At 38.8% G+C, this 17,267-nt stretch overlaps 1 protein-coding gene across 1 annotated transcript in view; it reads right to left on the bottom strand.

Moving 5' to 3' along the window:
• Positions 1–17,267, bottom strand: part of WDR72 (WD repeat domain 72) — a 224,260-nt gene that overhangs the window by 188,270 nt on the left and 18,723 nt on the right. Inside the window, exons 2-3 of the mRNA XM_070797524.1 lie at positions 8,354–8,518; positions 1,345–1,451 (exon numbers count right to left, since the gene is read on the bottom strand). Of these exons, the coding sequence (XP_070653625.1) occupies positions 1,345–1,451; positions 8,354–8,506 (260 nt within the window). The 5' untranslated portion in view covers positions 8,507–8,518. The remainder of the gene's footprint in view (positions 1–1,344; positions 1,452–8,353; positions 8,519–17,267) is intronic.

Genomic DNA, 17,267 nt, shown 5'->3' with positions numbered 1-17,267 from the left:
TGGCTAAAGTATAAATTGCCTTAGAAGAATCTCGTAGATGTAGGGTGTCAGACCCCAAAGAAACAGAGTTCTAGAAAATTCAAATCATCTTAGAAAATGAAGACCAACCAGATTCTCTAGTTCTTTAGCAATCATGGTTACAGGACTTACACAGCTGAATTCATCTATTATCAAGAATATGTCCATTAACCCCTAGTTTCTTTCCTGAAGCTAGGCTACCATGGACAAAAACTTCAAGGTGGAACACAGGTAGTTTTCAGATGTTTCTCACTCAGCTATTAACTTTCTCAGTTCTGCAAGTAGTGTCAGAAAAATTCACCATCCCCAAATTCTCTAGATCGGGAATAAATATCTCAGCTTGTGTGGCAGCCCTAGTGTACAAAAGGAAGGTGATTGTTTAAAAAGAATGTACTAAGACATTTCATTTGAGCCTTATTCAAAGTCCCGTCTCTCTAAGAATAACAGTTATGGCTTTGCTATAATCTATGAGAACACAGGTATCTCTTTGCTGTCTGTACCACTAGCCTTTTTGTTAAACTATTCCATTTCTAAAATTAAACACTTGATTCCTCACTGTTCTTTTGTGCCTCAGAATTCAAAGCCATAGAATTTCTCCTTGGGTTAAAATTTTAAAAGGAGGGTATTCTCTTCTTTCAACCAGCAACCTAATCCCTCGTTCACTAACTCATGCTGAATGGATTCTGCATTCTGGAGTATACTTTGCCAAATATCTCTTCGGCACAGAAGTTCATAGTAGCTCTTCCATAAGTAGGGCTTTTTCCTACAGCTAAGTCTTATTTCATTTGAATAAACCTCCCTCCATGAAACTGCACCCAATCACTATGTTCCTTCTCCTTCTCACTTCCACACCCCCACTAACAAGTGAGTCCTCTCCTCTGTTTGTTTTAAAATAATATCAAGCAAGTGTACAACATAAAGATTGTAACTGCTGAATTATTTTACAAAACTATGAAAGCTTGCATGGGTTTGCTTAATAGCTCAAAGGGAGTTACTGCATGAAAAAAAAGACAAGTGCTCAGACTTTTCCATTTTGAATTCTATACTAAGCAGCATTTTCCAGCATCCTTTACATAGTGAAGCTGCCACAAGGTCTGATAAGCACGTTGGGATGTTCAACGATTGGGAGTTATAATATTGATTACTTTCCTGGGGACTGTCACACAAGTCTTAATCAACCATTCAAGATCTGACTTTTCTTATATGTAAAAGGAACATGTTAATCACTAAAGTTTCCTTCAGCTCTAGATTTCTGTATCCCATTAGAGTGCTTTTGTAATGGACACAGAATGGAGAGGGGTACACAGTCTCACATATCTTACTTACCCGTTTTCAGCAGCACTAACTACAAAGGGCTGTTTAGAGAAGTCTCTCGCTCTTGCCAAACACATCACTGAAGCTGAGTGACCAAAAAGAAGTTCTTTGGCAGAAATCTGAAAATGATGACAGTAAACTTTTAAATAGTGGTAAACTTTTTAGTTGAAGAATATAATATGACATTATAAAATTACTCATAATTCTAATTAGGAAATGGTCTTTGTTTCTGTTTTACATAAGTTTCAGGAAAAATATCAAAATCCCCAGGATAATAAACTTCTAGATAAAGGAACTATGTTATATACACTTTTCATTTGTTTTTTTGGTTTTGTATCCATCATGAAGCCTAGATGATGGCCAGACCTGTTTTACAAGATCTAGGTTTTGAATACAAATAAATCAGTGTTGATGTTTATTATGCACAAAATGTACCTCAACGGATAGTAGCAGATTTATGCACAGATTTCAGAATTCAGGAATGGGTTTACAAAATAATGCAGAGAAAATATTACCTTTCCTGTAACCATTACAATGCTTTACTTGAAGTCCTGCCTCAGAAATAATGAAAATGAACTTTCGACTTTAGAAATAAAATTTTAACTAAGCTATTATTTAAAATGCCATTTTTTTCCTCCTATATGTGAATTTTTAAAATGACACCAAAGACTAATTCTTCCATTATCTCATATGTGAAAGAAGTCTATCCCCCGTAACACAACATATCAGAAGAACAAATTATTTCATAACATAATTCTCTGCTTTCATCTTATTTCTATACTAATCAGAAATACTTCTTTAAAAGATCTGTTATCAGAATAAATTTCTAGTGCTATAGAGAGCATTTTGTAGTTGGTTATAATCGCTTCCAATCCAAGTTCTCGATCTTCTTCCTGGGAATACTGGTTGCATCTCAGAAAACAGCATGCTGTGTTTCCCCATCATCACATTTGGGAATGCACACCTCTATGAATTTAACCCCTTTCCTCTACATTACAGGCCAAAATAAGCAAGATTCAGGGCAAATCAAGGATACTCCTCCTCAAGAGAAAAACCACTATGGACAAAATATCAGGACACAACACCACTGCCCTTTATAAGAAGTCCTCATTCTGCTACTAAATCTTCATGTGTAGTTGAATACACTGTGACAATTCACTATAACCTACTCATTTTATCACACATGCTGTGTGAAGAATAACAAAAATATAATTTTACAGTCACACAGAGTCAATTGTCATGATGAAATCTAGGGACCTTTACTTCTATTCTTGCGCTCCCATTCTTCGAAGTGTTGGTCTCCCTCACTCCCAACTCAGGTACTTCTAATGGCACAAATAAGAAAGGGAAAAGAATACACAACATGATGAGCATATACCATATTCCAGGCACTTGTGCAGCCATCAACAGGGTTTAATCCCGATCTCACAGTTGAAGAAATTAAGGCTCAAAGAGTAGAAAAAGTCAGTTGCCCAACACCACAGAGTTGGTAAATACCAGACCTAGGATTTGACCAAGATATTCATTCTTTGTCTCTACTCAACATTGCTATTCATTTTGTCATCGTTGTGTTTCCTTCTGATGAGAGTAAACTTTTAAATACCTGTAAACTTTTTAGTTGAGGAATATAATATGACATTATAAAATTATTCATAATTTTAATTAGGAAATGCTCTTTGTTTTTCCTTTATATAAGTTTCAGGAAAACTGATATATGGCATATCAAAATCCCCAGGATAATAAACTTCTAGATAAAGGAACTATGTTATACACATTTTTCATTTGTTTTTTGGTTTTGTATCCATCATGAAGCCTAGATGATGGCCAGACCAGTACCCCCACATCCAAGGAGTGGTGGCTGTGGGCCCAGGAGGGCCGAGAGGAGCTACTCCAAGTTCAAGGTCAGGAGGGGCGACATCGTCCAAGGTAAGGAGCAGCGGCTGTGCTTTGCTAGACCAGTCGTGAAGAGATACCCCACGTCCAAGGGACGAGAAACCCGAGTAAGATGGTAGGTGTTGTGAGAGGGCAGACACACTGAAACCATAATCACAGAAAACTAGCCAGTCTGATCACATGGACTTGTCTAACTCAATGAAACTAAGCAATGCCGTGTGGGGTCACCCAAAACAGTTGGGTCATGGTGGAGAAGTATGACAGAATGTGGTCCACTGGAGAAGGGAATGGCAAACCACTTCAGTATTCTTGCCTTGAGAACCCCATGAACAGTATGAAAAGGCAAAATGATAGGATACTGAAAGAGGAACTCCCCAGGTCAGTAGGTGCCCATAATGCTACAGGAGATCAGTGGAGAAATAACTCCAGAAAGAATGAAGGGATGGAGCCAAAGCAAAGCAACACGCAGTTGTGGATGTGACTGGTGACAGAAGCAAGGTCCGGTGCTGTAAAGAGCAATATTGCATAGGAATCTGGAATGTTAGGTCCATGAATCAAGGCAAATTGGAAGTGGTCAAACAGGAGATGGCAAGAGTGAACGTCGACATTCTGGGAATCAGCGAACTAAAATGGACTGGAATGGGTGAATTTAACTCAGATGACCATTATATCTACTACTGCGGGCAGGAATCCCTTAGAAGAAATGGAGTAGCCATCATGGTCAACAAGAGTTTGAAATGCAGTACTTGGATGCAATCTCAAAAACAATAGAATGATCTCTGTTCGTTTCCAAGGCAAACCATTCAATATCACGGTGATCCAAGCCTATGCCCCAACCAGTTATGCTGAAGAAGCTGAAGTTGGACAGTTCTATGAAGACCTACAAGACCTAGAACTAACACCCAAAAAAGATGTCCTTTTCATTATACAGGACTGGAATGCCAAAGTAGGAAGTCAAGAAACACCTGGAGTAACAGGCAAATTTGGCCTTGGAGTACAGAATGAAGCAGGGCAAAGGCTAATAGAGTTTTACCAAGAGAACGCACTGGTCATAGAAAACACCCTCTTCCAACAGCACAAGAAAAGACTCTACACATGGACATCACCAGATGGTCAACACCAAAGTCAGATTGATTATATTCTTTGCAGCCAAAGATGGAGAAGCTCTATACAGTCAGAAAAACAAGACCAGGACCTGACTGTGGCTCAGATCATGAACCCCTTATTGGCAAATTCAGACTTGAATTGAAGGAATAGGGAAAACCACTAGACCATTCAGGTATGACCTAAATCAAATCCCTTATGATTATACAGTGGAAGTGAGAAATAGATTTAAGGGACTAGATCTGAGAGACAGAGTGCCTGATGAACTATGGATGGAGGTTCGTGACAGTGTACAGGAGATAGGGATCAAGACCATCTCCATGGAAAAAAAATGCAAAAAGGCAAAATGGCTGTCTGAGGAGGGCTTACAAATAGCTGTGAAAAGAAGAGAAGACAAAAGCAAAGGAGAAAAGGAAAGATATACCCGTTTGAATGCAGAGTTCCAAAGAACAGCAAGGAGAGAAAAGAGAGCCTTCCTCAGCGATCAATACAAAGAAATAGAGGAAAACAAAAGAATGGGAAAGACAAGAGATCTCTTCAAAAAAATTAGAGATACCAAGGGAACGTTTCATGCAAAGATGGGCTCGATAAAGGACCTAACATAAGCAGAAGATATTAAGAAGAGGTGGCAAGAATACACGGAAGAACTGTACAAAAAAGATCTTCACCACCCAGATAATCACGATGGTGTGATCACTCACTTAGAGCCAGACATCCTGGAATGTGAAGTCGAGTGTGCCTTAGAAAGCATCACTACGAACAAAGCTAGTGGAGGTGATGGAATTCCAGTTGAGCTATTTTAAATCCTGAAAGATGGTGCTGTGAAAGTGCTGCACTCAATATGCCAGCAAATTTAGAAAACTCAGCAGTGGCCACAGGACTGGAAAAGGTCAGTTTTCATTCCAATCCCAAAGTAAGGCAATGCCAAAGAATGCTCAAACCACTGCACGGTTGCACTCATCTCACATGCTAGTAAAGTAAAGCTCAAAATTCTCCAAGCCAGGCTTCAGCAATATGTGAACTGTGAACTTCCAGATGTTCAAGCTGGTTTTAGAAAAGGCAGAGGAACCACAGATCAAATTGCCAACATCCGCTGGATCATCGAAAAAGCAAGAGAGTTCCAGAAAAACATCTATTTCTGCTTTATTGACTATGCCAAAGCCTTTGACCGTGTGGATCACAATAAACTGTGGAAAATTCTGAAAGAGATGGGAATACCAGACCACCTGACCTGCCTCTTGAGAAACCTGTATCCAAGTCAGGAAGCAACATTTAGAACTGGACATGGAACAATAGACTGGTTCCAAATAGGAAAAGGAGTACGTCAAGGCTGTATATTGTCACCCTGCTTATTTAACTTATATGCAGAGTACATCATGAGAAATGCTAGGCTGGAGGAAGCATAAGCTGGAATCAAGATTGCCGGAAGAAATATCAATAACCTCAGATATGCAGATGACACCACCATTATGGCAGAAAGTGAAGGGAAACTAAAAAGCCTCTTGATGAAAGTGAAAGTGGAGAGTGAAAAAGTTGGCTTAAAGCTCAACATTCAGAAAATTAAGATCATGGCATCTGGTCCCATCACTTCATGGGAAATAGATGGAGAAACAGTGGAAACAGTGTCAGACTTTATTTTTTGTGGCTCTAAAATCACTGCAGATGGTGATTGCAGCCATGAAATAAAAGACACTTACTCCTTGGAAGGAAAGTTATGACCAACCTAGATAGCATATTCAAAAGCAGAGATATTACTTTGCCAACAAAGGTCTGTCTAGTCAAGGCTATGGTTTTTCCTGTGGTCATATATGGATGTGAAAGTTGGACTGTGAAGAAAGCTGAGCACCAAAGAATTGATGCTCTTGAAGTGTGGTGTTGGAGAAGACTCTTGAGAGTTCTTTGGACTGCAAGGAGGTCCAACCAGTCCATTCTAAAAGAGATCAGTCCTGGGTGTTCTTTGGAAGGACTGATGCTGAAGCTGAAACTCCAGTACTTTGGCCACCTCATGCAAAGAATTGACTCATTGACCCTGATGCTGTGAGGGATTGGGGGCAGGAGGAGAAGGGGACGACAGAGGATGAGATGGCTGGATGGCATCACTGACTCGATGCACATGGGTTTGGGTGGACTCTGGGAGTTGGTGATGGACAGGGAGGCTGGCGTGCTGCAGTTCATGGGGTCGCAAAGAGTTGGACACGACTGAGTGACTGAACAAGTTACCCTTTGTCCTGTAGGGGCAAGATTCAAGGGAAAAGTAAGAGAAGATGCTCTTTCCTTCTGGTCCTATGATTAGCCATAGAAAATTTTAAGGAAAGCTCTCATGTGGAAAATCTCACAGTCATACTAATCAATATCTTATTCATGTAACTAAATTTTCACAATATCCTCACAGTGAATTTCCAAAACATAAAGCTGATCCAATTTTCTTCTTGTTTGCTCAGTGATTCTCCTTGTTTCTTCCACCCCTACCAATTTGATTTCCATTCCCACCCCATATTTCTAACCATGAATGTCTCAAAATGAGCAACTATTAGCATTTTGAGTGGAATAATATCTTTGTTGTGAAGGGGCTGTTATTACACAATGGAACGCTTACAGCACCCTGGCCCCTGCCCACTAGATGCCAATAGCATCTCCCTTCCTATTGCTCTAACCCAGGCAGAAGACTTGCTCCTAAGAAGAGCATGAAATAATTATTCCCACTGAAGATGAAGTATAGACTGATCCCCACAAAGAGCACCCTGTATTATAACATAACTGCAGTGGCAGTTACTAGCTATGCCCTTGCCCTATGACACTGCAACCTGATAGGCAGCCACCACCAGGCATTTTCATTCATGTTTAAACTTAGGTACCTACCATACTGCCTAAGTTACAATAGACACCCAGTAAATGCACGGTGAGTAAATTCCAGAAACATATGTCAAAAGATACAGATGCTAGGATTCCAAATCTCTTAAACTTATAGCAACCAACATATTATAAAAACTACTACTTCAGCCAGGAAACCCTACACTTCAACATTAATAAGAGTAGCAAGAATAGTGTAAGTCATTTAGGATTGTGAGTTTAAGTTGTAAGAGATAATAAATGCAAGGGCCAATTTCAAAGTCCAGCTGCTGTAATAATGCCCAGTCCTTCTTTCAGGAATGTTCATAAACATTGAGCTGAGCTGGTCTGCTTGCAGTTCTTGGCAGTCCTATAGTGTAACTGCTCAGTGATGGGAGATGTTAATTAATTACACTATAAAATAGAATTACAATTAATTGTTAATTTAGGTTTTAAAGTGACAAACTTTAAAGGCTAAAAATAGTCTTTGATCTTTAAAAGGCTTCTTAATGAGGGCAGTATACTTTAAGTACATCATTAGTTTAAGTGTGCAAATTGGGTCTAGAGGCTACTAGAGCTAAGCAAATATCTATTCCAATATGTTAAATGTTTATGAGTTGGGACAGGGACAATTAATTGCTAATCAATGGGCCAAATCCTAGGTGAGGTCAGGTTCTGAAATAGGACGACAACAATAGTAAATTGGATTTAGAGCTTTCCAATGTGACCTGTAAAAACACCAGCAAGCAGAGACTAAAAGAATAGCAAAAAGGCCAAACTGACAGAAACACCCAGATAATTAAGATATTACTCATTTAGTTAATAGTAATTTTCAAGGGTGCCGTTTGTTTGGATTAATGAGCCATAATTTGTAGAATTATACTTACATGTCTGTAGTTCAGTTACTTAAACATATAATTCAGGATATAAAATAGTAAAACTCAGCATAGCTTAAAGGATGATAACACTTAACTGGTAGCTAGGATTAGCAATATTCATAATATAATTTCCAATATGATCTCGACCCACCATATAATACTTCATTTTTCCAAATTCAGAAGTAAAACCCATGTATTACTTTGGTAAGTACCTTTTTAACAATCATGCAAAACTTCCACTGTCATTGCTGGTATAAGCAGCAAGCTATGTTTATCTTATAAATCTATCTGCCTCAATATTAATTGGTTTCACTAACCTTTAGTTCAGATGAGAGATTCCAGAGACAGAGTTGACCCTCTTGACTTCCCGTGACAATCATTTGCTGGTCATCGGTGATCATGATGGCAGTGATGCTGTGTGGAGGGGCCTTCTTTCCCCAGAGTGCCACAGCCTGCAGGGAGGACCTCATGGTGAAGGAATCCTGGACACACAGAAATGGTAAAAAGTGTGCACAGTTATCATTCATTAATTTTGGAAAATGTGTTGTTGTGTTGTTTCACTCAGTCATGTCTGACTCACTTGCAACCCCATGGGCTGTAGTCCATGAAGTTCCTTTATCCATGGGATTTCTGTGGCAAGAATACTGGAATGGGTTAACATTTCCTTCTCCAGAAGACTTCCCAACTCAGGGATCAAGCCCGTGTCACCTTCATTGCACCTGTGTCTCCTGCATTATAGGTGGATTCTTTTACAGATGAACCATTGGGGAAGTCATCTCACAAATGTGTTTGATAACATAGACTTGAACAATGCGTTCTCTCAGAGCTATGAAGAAGGGTGCTTTCCCATCAAATAGAGAAGAATGTAATCAGACATTGAAATTAGCCTATCCACCCCAGCTCTGACTGTGGGTGACCTGGACTGCTCCAGAGCCCCTCTAGGCCTCTCAAGAAGAATAGAGTTGTCTAGACATTGGAATTTGAAGACAACTTTGCAGACCCTCTCTCCCCAGAAATGTCACCTCATCTAAGTAACAAATATCTAAACTTCACTATTAAAAAGCAAATATTTTCTGTAAGAACACCGTATCCTATTCTTCAAAGCTTCTTGTATGGCTGTTAAAATTGCTGTAATATTCATGTTCCACCTACACAACTTTTAATAGTAATTTTTACTTGAACGGTTTCTGTATTTGATATTTTCCTAAATGACAATTTTAATGAAATCACTATCTCCATGTGTTAGTTACAGGGTTAAAGTACAATTATAAAAAAATACCTTTCAAACACAACTTTCCAAACCTATGGAACACAGCAAAAGCAGTTCTAAGAGATAAGTTTATAGCAAGACAAGTCTACTTCAGGAAATAAGAAAAATCTCAATCTAATCTTACACCTCAAGGAACTAGGAAAAGAACAAATAATCCAAAGTTAGTTAAGGAAAGAAATCATACAGATCAGAGCAGAAATAAATGAAACAGAGACTTAAAAACCATAGAAAAGATCAGTCAAATTAAGAGCTAGTTCTTTGAAAAGGCAAAATTGATAAACATATAGTCAGACTCATCAAGAAAAGAGAGGGCCCAGATAAATATAATCAGAAATGAAAAGGGAGATGTTACCCTGAAGAAATACAGAGGATCCTAAGAGACCACTGCAAACAGTTATATGACAATAAAAAGGACAACCTAGAAGGATAGGATAAATTCCTAGAAATGAATAATCTCCCCAGACTGAATCTGAAAGAAAAAGACAAAAGGAACAGATTAATAACCAGTAATGAATTTGAATTAGTAATAAAATATCTTCCAACAAACAAAAGTAGAGGACCAAATGGCTTCACAGATGAAGAGGAAGGGAGTTAGAGGCTAAGAAAGTAAGAAGATAATAATTTCCAAGGAAAATAGGGAATCAGAGCAAAGAAAAAGAAAACCCCCAACCTCCCACAACACTCTGCTATGAGAGCTGCAAAACCTGGCAGTCTTAGGGATCTTAGTGTAAAATTAAGTCGGCCCCCAATCTCCATCACTCCTGATGGCTCCAAGGTATTCCAGCCCAGAACAATCACTGCTTATTATGGGTAAATAAAAGATGATGAGATGTCAAATGCACTCTGCTTAAGAAGTCAGAAGCAGAAAGTAGTAGCAGTTTTACCAAGTTCTAAGGATAGAGTTAAATAGTAAGTTTCATTTATCAGGAAAATTCAATTTTGGGGAATATCTCATTTCCAGAGATACCGGATAAATGTGATACAAGTGAAGATGATAAAGATGGTAATGAGAAGGGCCCACATGGATTTTAACATTCTGCTGCTATAAACACTACTCCTAACTTTGTATTAGTCCTTCTAGTATTATAACTTTTTTTTTTTTAAGCATTGATGCTTTTGAACTTGCGTGTTGGAGAAGACTCTTAAGAGTCCCTTGGACTGCAAGGAGATCAAAGCAGTAAATCCCAAAGGAAATCAGTCCTGAATAGTCGTTGGAAGGGCTGATGCTGAAACTGAAGCTCCGATATTTTGGCCACCTGTTGAAAAGAGCTGACTCATTAGAAAAGACCTTAATGCTAGGAAAGATTGAAGGCAGGAGGAGAGGGGGATAACAGAGGACAAGACGGTTGGATGGCATCACTGACTCAAATGCTCCAGGAGATGGTGAAAGACAGGGAAGCCTGGCATGCTGCAGTCTATGGGGTTGCAGAGAGTCAGACATGACTGACTCAACAACAACAACATTACAACAAAAATCACCATTCAAAAACCATTTGCATTTGAACTCCATTTTTGGCTTGATTAATGTGTGCTTCTCAGAAGCAAGAAGTAGTAGAAAGGGAGTGCTCGTGGTCACACTGCTCCAGAGGAAACTGGGCATTTTTGTTTACAAGTAGTGTGCACTTGCTTCCTGCCCAAGGACTTGTCTTTCACACTTTGAACTTTACCTAGGACCCTGTAGTCAAGGAAATTTGTCTAGATGGCTTAAGAAGAAATGTAGCAGAAACAAGTTTGGAGAACATCTGCCAGGGAATTAATATATTTGTAATGATTAGCTAAAATTCTACTGAAGATAAATAATTTCTTTGGTGAGTTATTTATATCCCTATTACTCTGGAAAATGATCTTCTCTGACTTGAATCACTGTGACACTCTCTACCCAATAATTGGCCACTTTATATTACCCTATTTTTTTTTTAAATCTCTCTTAAAATTATCTGCTTTGCATTGATGTCTCCCTAATGAAGTGATACAAATCCCCCAAGGTCCGAGACCCAGTCTTTGCTAAGTGTGGCGCCTGGCCCATAGTAGGTTCTTGACAGATATTTTTTAACCACACTGATTTTGGTGCTTTGATTCTTTATGAAAGATAGGAATCATTTCTTAATCATTATCATACTCCCTACAGGTCTGAAGCACAGGGCCTTGATTATAGGAAAATAGTAAATACCAGTTGAATAAATTATTTTCTTTATTTATGAATTCTGTATTCCAAAGGGGAGAGAACTGCTTAAGGGTATGAAATTCAAGTTAGGTTAGAATTAAATGTGAGTCACTTAATCCCTCTGAGCTGCAGTTTTCTCATCTGTAATCTGAGAATAATAATGATACCTAGATCAGGGTACTGTGAGGGTGAAATGACAGCAGGCTTATAATGTAGAGCACAGTGTGGTATTCAGTAAGTTACTATTATTTTTATTTCCTTTAGCTCCTGTACTTCTAGACAATGGTTACCCATATTTTAAATTGTTCCACCATCATACTTGTGTTTTATTCTTATTCCAATAAAATTCCTTTAAAATTCACTAGATTTTAAATCCTTCCAAGGCAGAGACTTCTGTTTATTTGTCCATTGCTGTATTCTCAGTGTCCAGAAAAGGGTTTAAGACAGGCAGAGTAATTATTCCAGACTAAATGAAGAAGTGAATGGAAGTATACATTAGAGTCTAAAACTCACATCTAGTAAAGCAAAATCTTTACAAATGTAAGCACCTAACAAAATACAAGGCACCTGGAGTTTAGAAAATCAAATAAGTCAAAGCATTTCATGTATTAAAATCCTTAATAAGTCATAAGATTCTTAATACATCCAAATTAGAAAACAAAAACCACAAAGGCTAAAGCCACGAGAAATCAGATCTCAACCATAGTTCATCCTGAACCATCTAGATTGCTAAATGTAGTGAAAACAGACCTCGTATTTATTACCTTTATTTCCAGATTATAAAGGTTACATGTAGTAAAATGAGGATAGTATCACCTACATTGCCTACATCTCAGTATTCTTATGAGGAATAAATCCAGGGCTGCAAATAAAACTATACAGGTATAAATACACACACTATGCTATCATTATGGAGCTTCCTTGGTGGTGCAGTGGTAAAGACTCCACCTGCCAATGCAGGAGGCACAAGAGACTGGGGATTCAGTCTCTAGGACAGGAAGACCCCCTGGAGGAGGAAATGACAATCTGCTCCAGTATTCTTGCCTAGAAAATTCCATGGACCAAGGAGCCTGGCAGGCTACTGTCCATAGGGTCACAAAGAGTAGAACTGAGCACTGCTGCTGCTGCTGCTAAGTCGCTTCAGTCGTGTCCGACTCTGTGTGACCCCATAGACGGCAGCCCACCAGGCTCCCCCGTCCCTGGGATTCTCCAGGCAAGAATTCTGGAGTGGGTTGCCATTTCCTCCTCCAATGCATGAACGTGAAAAGTGAAAGTGAAGTCGCTTAGTCGTGCCTGACTCTTAGCGACCCCATGGACTGCAGCCTACCAGGCTCCTCCGTCCATGGAATTTGCCAGGCAAGAGTACTGGAGTGGGGTGCCATTGCACACATGCTACCATTATACCTTGTATATAATACTCATATTATAAACTCCTATAATCTAGAATTTCAGAAAAGAAGTAGTTTTGGGGATCATTAATCGGATAGCACTCACTTATAAGAAAACTAACAATGAGAACTGTGATTTAGATAACTCAGAATCAGTTCTAATTCTGAGATTCCAAGACACTAAGCAAATTGTACAGTGAGAATAAGTAACAGATTAAAAGGTTGCAAATCTCAGAAGTCACTTTTTTTTATACTTTTCCCTCTTTTTCTTTTGTGGCAAAATTATAAAAATAGCCCCAGAAACTTGGTGCCTTGCTATCAATAGGAAAGAGAGTAAATTTATGTTTTCTGAGACCCTGTACAATTCTCTAGAAATCTCTGATCAAAAATAAGCTTCAAAGGAAGAAAAAAAAATAGCCCATTGTAGAATCTCAAAGTTAGAGGAAAAGTCTGTGATGTGGAGAAGAAAGTCATGCCCTTGACTGAAGTATACTGTCCTGTTTCAAATAATTATATGTCTAGACAAGTTGTAAAATCTTTGGAAAGGGATTACAAAGCTCTATCACAGCCCTCAATGTATAATTATTGTATCCCAAATTTGAATGACTGAATGATATTTTGGAATCTCTGAAACAAGACTGTGGATAGATGTTTACAGGCCCTTGAATGATCTCTAAATGTGGTTTAATTAAAAACAGTTTAAAATAGACACTTCCACTGGCTGGGATTTTAAAAAAACAAACATTTATACAGACTGGGATAAAATTACAGATTATATTATAAAAGTTTAAATAAATTTCCCTCATTTGGATCTAGTCATGGTAATAGAACAATGTTTTAGATTATGATAGTGTATTTTGTTACTTATATGAGGAATACAATTAATACTTTATTATATAAGTATAGCTATCAAAATTATCATATAAACACATGCATACATATAAACTTTACACTTAAACAACTTTCAGATAATTTCCACACAAATTTTTGACTGCAGCCTACCAAAATACCACAATCACGTCTCAGAATGAGATAACTGGTCTTCAAGAAGCTCACAGACCACAGGTAGAAAACTCTTGTAAAATAAATTACTCAAGCAAGAGAGTTCCAGAAAAACATCTATTTCTGCTTTATTGACTATGCCAAAGCCTTTGACCGTGTGGATCACAAGAAACTGTGGAAAATTCTGAAAGACATGGGAATACCAGACCACCTGACCCGCCTCTTGAGAAATCTGTATGCAGGTCAGGAAGCAACAGTTAGAACTGGACATGGAACAACAGACTGGTTCCAAATAGGAAAAGGAGTACGTCAAGGCTGTATATTGTCACCCTGTTTATTTAACTTATATGCAGAGTCCATCATGAGAAACGCTGGACTGGAAGAAACACAAGCTGGAATCAAGATTGCCGGGAGAAATATCAATAACTTCAGATATGCAGATGACACTACCCTTATGGCAGAAAGTGAAGAGGAACTCAAAAGCCTCTTGATGAAAGTGAAAGTGGAGAGTGAAAAAGTTGGCTTAAAGCTCAACATTCAGAAAACGAAGATCATGGCATCCAGTCCCATCACTTCATGGGAAATAGATGGAGAAACAGTGGAAACAGTGTCAGACTTTATTTTTCTGGGCTCCAAAATCACTGCAGATGGTGACTGCAGCCATGAAATTAAAAGACGCTTACTCCTTGGAAGGAAAGTTACGACCAACCTAGATAGCATATTGAAAAGCAGAGACATTACTTTGTCAACAAAGGTTCATCTAGTCAAGGCTATGGTTTTTCCTGTGGTCATGTATGGATGTGAGAGTTGGACTGTGAAGAAGGCTGAGCGCCGAAGAATTGATGCTTTTGAATTGTGGTGTTGGAGAAGACTCCTGAGAGTTCCCTGGACTGCAAGGAGATCCAACCAGTCCATTCTGAAGGAGATGAGCCCTGGGATTTCTTTGGAAGGAATGATGCTAAAGCTGAAACTCCAGTACTTTGGGCACCTCATGTGAAGAGTTGACTCATTGGAAAAGACTCTAATGCTGGGAGGGATTGGGGGCAAGAGGAGAAGGGGACGACAGAGGATGAGATGACTGGATGGCATCACTGACTCGATGGACGTGAGTCTGAGTGAACTCCAGGAGTTGGTGATGGACAGGGAGGCCTGGTGTGCTGTGATTCATGGGGTCGCAAAGAGTCGGACACTACTGAGCGACTGATCTGATCTGATCTAGTAATATACATATATTATATATATATATATATATATATATGTATGTATATATCTGTTCAGTTCCATCACTCAGTTGTGTCCGAGTCTTTGGGACTCCATGGACTGCAGCATTCCACACTTCCCTTTCCATCACCAACACCTGGACCTTGCTCAAAATCATGTCCATCAAGTCAGTGATGCCATCCAACCATCTCATCCTCTGTCATCCCCTTCTCCTCCTGCCTTCAGTCTTTCCCAATATCAGGGTCCTTTCTAATGAGTCAGTTCTTCACATCAGGTGGCCAGAGTATTGGAGCTTCAGCTTCAACATCAGTCCTTCCAATGAATATTCAGGACTGATTTCCTTTAGGATTGACTGCTTTGATCTCCTTGCAGTCCAAGGGACTCTCAAGAGTCTTCCAACACTACAGTTCAAAAGCAGCCATTCTTCGGCGCTCACCTTTATTTATGGTCCAACTCTATCATCCATACGTGACTACTGGAAAAACCATAGCTTTGACTAGATAGACCTGTGTTGGCAAAGAAATGTCTCTGCTTTTTACTATGTTGTCTAGGTTGGTCATAGCTTTTCTTCCAAGAAGCAAGCATCTTTTAATTTCATGGCTGCAGTCATCATCTGCAGTGATTTTGGAGCCCAAGAAAATAAAGTCTGTCACTGATTCCATTGTTTACCCCATGTATTCGCGGTGAAGTGCTGTGACCGGATGCCATGATCTTCGCTTTTTGATTGTTGAGTTTTAAGCCAACTTTTTCACTTTCATCAAGAGGTCTTTAGTTCCTCTTCACTTTCTGTCCTAAGGGTGGTGTCATCTGCGTATCTGAAGTTATTGATATTTTCTCCCTGCAATCTTGATTCCAGCTTGTGTTTCATCCAGTCCAGCATTTTGCATGATGTACTCTGCATTATAAGTTAAATAAGCAGGGTGTCAAAATACAGCCTTGACGTACCTCTTTTCCTATTTGGAACCAGTCTGTTGTTCCATGTCAGGTTTTAACTGTTGCTTCTTGACCTGCATACAAATTTCTCAGGAAGGAGGTCAGGTGATCTGATATTCCCATGTCTTGAAAAATTTTTCATGGTTTGTTGTGATCCACACAGTCAAAGGCCTTGGCATAGTCAATAAAGCAGAAGTAGATGTTTTTCTGGAACTCTCTTGCTTTTTTTATGGTCCAACAGATGTTGGCATTTGATCTCTGTTTTCTCTGCCTTTTCTAAATCCAGCTTGAACATCTGGAAGTTCTTGGTTCAGGTACTGTTGAAGCCTTGCTTGGAGAATTTTGAGCATTACTTTGCTAGCATGTGAGATGAGTGTAATTGTGCAGTAGTCTGAACATTCTTTATACATATATATATGATTTTCCTTGGTGGCTCAGACAGTAAAGAATCTGTCTGCATTGCAGGAGACCCAGGTTCAGTCCCTGGGTGGGGAACATCCCCTGGAGAAAGGAATGGTAACCCACTCCAGTATTCTTACCTGGAGAATTCTATGGACAGAGGAGCCAGGCGGGCTACAGTCCATGGGGTTGCAAAGAATTGGACATGACTGAGAGACTAACATTTTTGCTTTCTTTTATATATCCCACCAAGTTTCCCAGAGTGGCTTTACTACTAGGTAATATCATATCATATCATATCAACAATGCTCTGGACATGTGTTGCTGCTGCTGCTGCTAAGTCACATCAGTCATGTCTGACTCTGTGCGACCCCACAGATGGCAGCCCACCAGGCTCCTCTGTCCCTGGGATTTTCCAGGCAAGAATACCACGTGTTAAATAAAAAAAAAAAAAAGAATACCATGTGTTAGTGCTATGTAAATAAGAGTGAGCTATAACCTACAAAGAACAGCTGGTATTTCATCAGCTTTCCCGTCCTTTTGATTTTTATCCCTTTCTACAATAATAGTATCTAAAAATGCCTTTCATATACATATATATTATTTTATTATTTTTAATAATATAATGAAAAATAATTTTAAGGAAAAAATTAGTTTAGATCTAGTAATTATTAAAGTATTATAAAGCTGGCTTTGATACAATTTGATTATATATATATATACAAACTCAATTTATACCTAAGAATGAAAAACATAGTATTAAATTTAGACATTATTTCAATATTATGCACTGAAATTTAGGTACATATCAAACAAGACCAAAATTGCATTTGTGACATACTGCTTGGATTTTT

The sequence above is a fragment of the Bos indicus genome, chromosome 10 (genome assembly GCF_029378745.1).
Source record: "Bos indicus isolate NIAB-ARS_2022 breed Sahiwal x Tharparkar chromosome 10, NIAB-ARS_B.indTharparkar_mat_pri_1.0, whole genome shotgun sequence".
Classification (NCBI taxonomy): domain Eukaryota; kingdom Metazoa; phylum Chordata; class Mammalia; order Artiodactyla; family Bovidae; genus Bos; species Bos indicus.
Note: the sequence above shows the minus strand (reverse complement) of the source record. Positions and strands in the feature narration are given on the sequence as shown.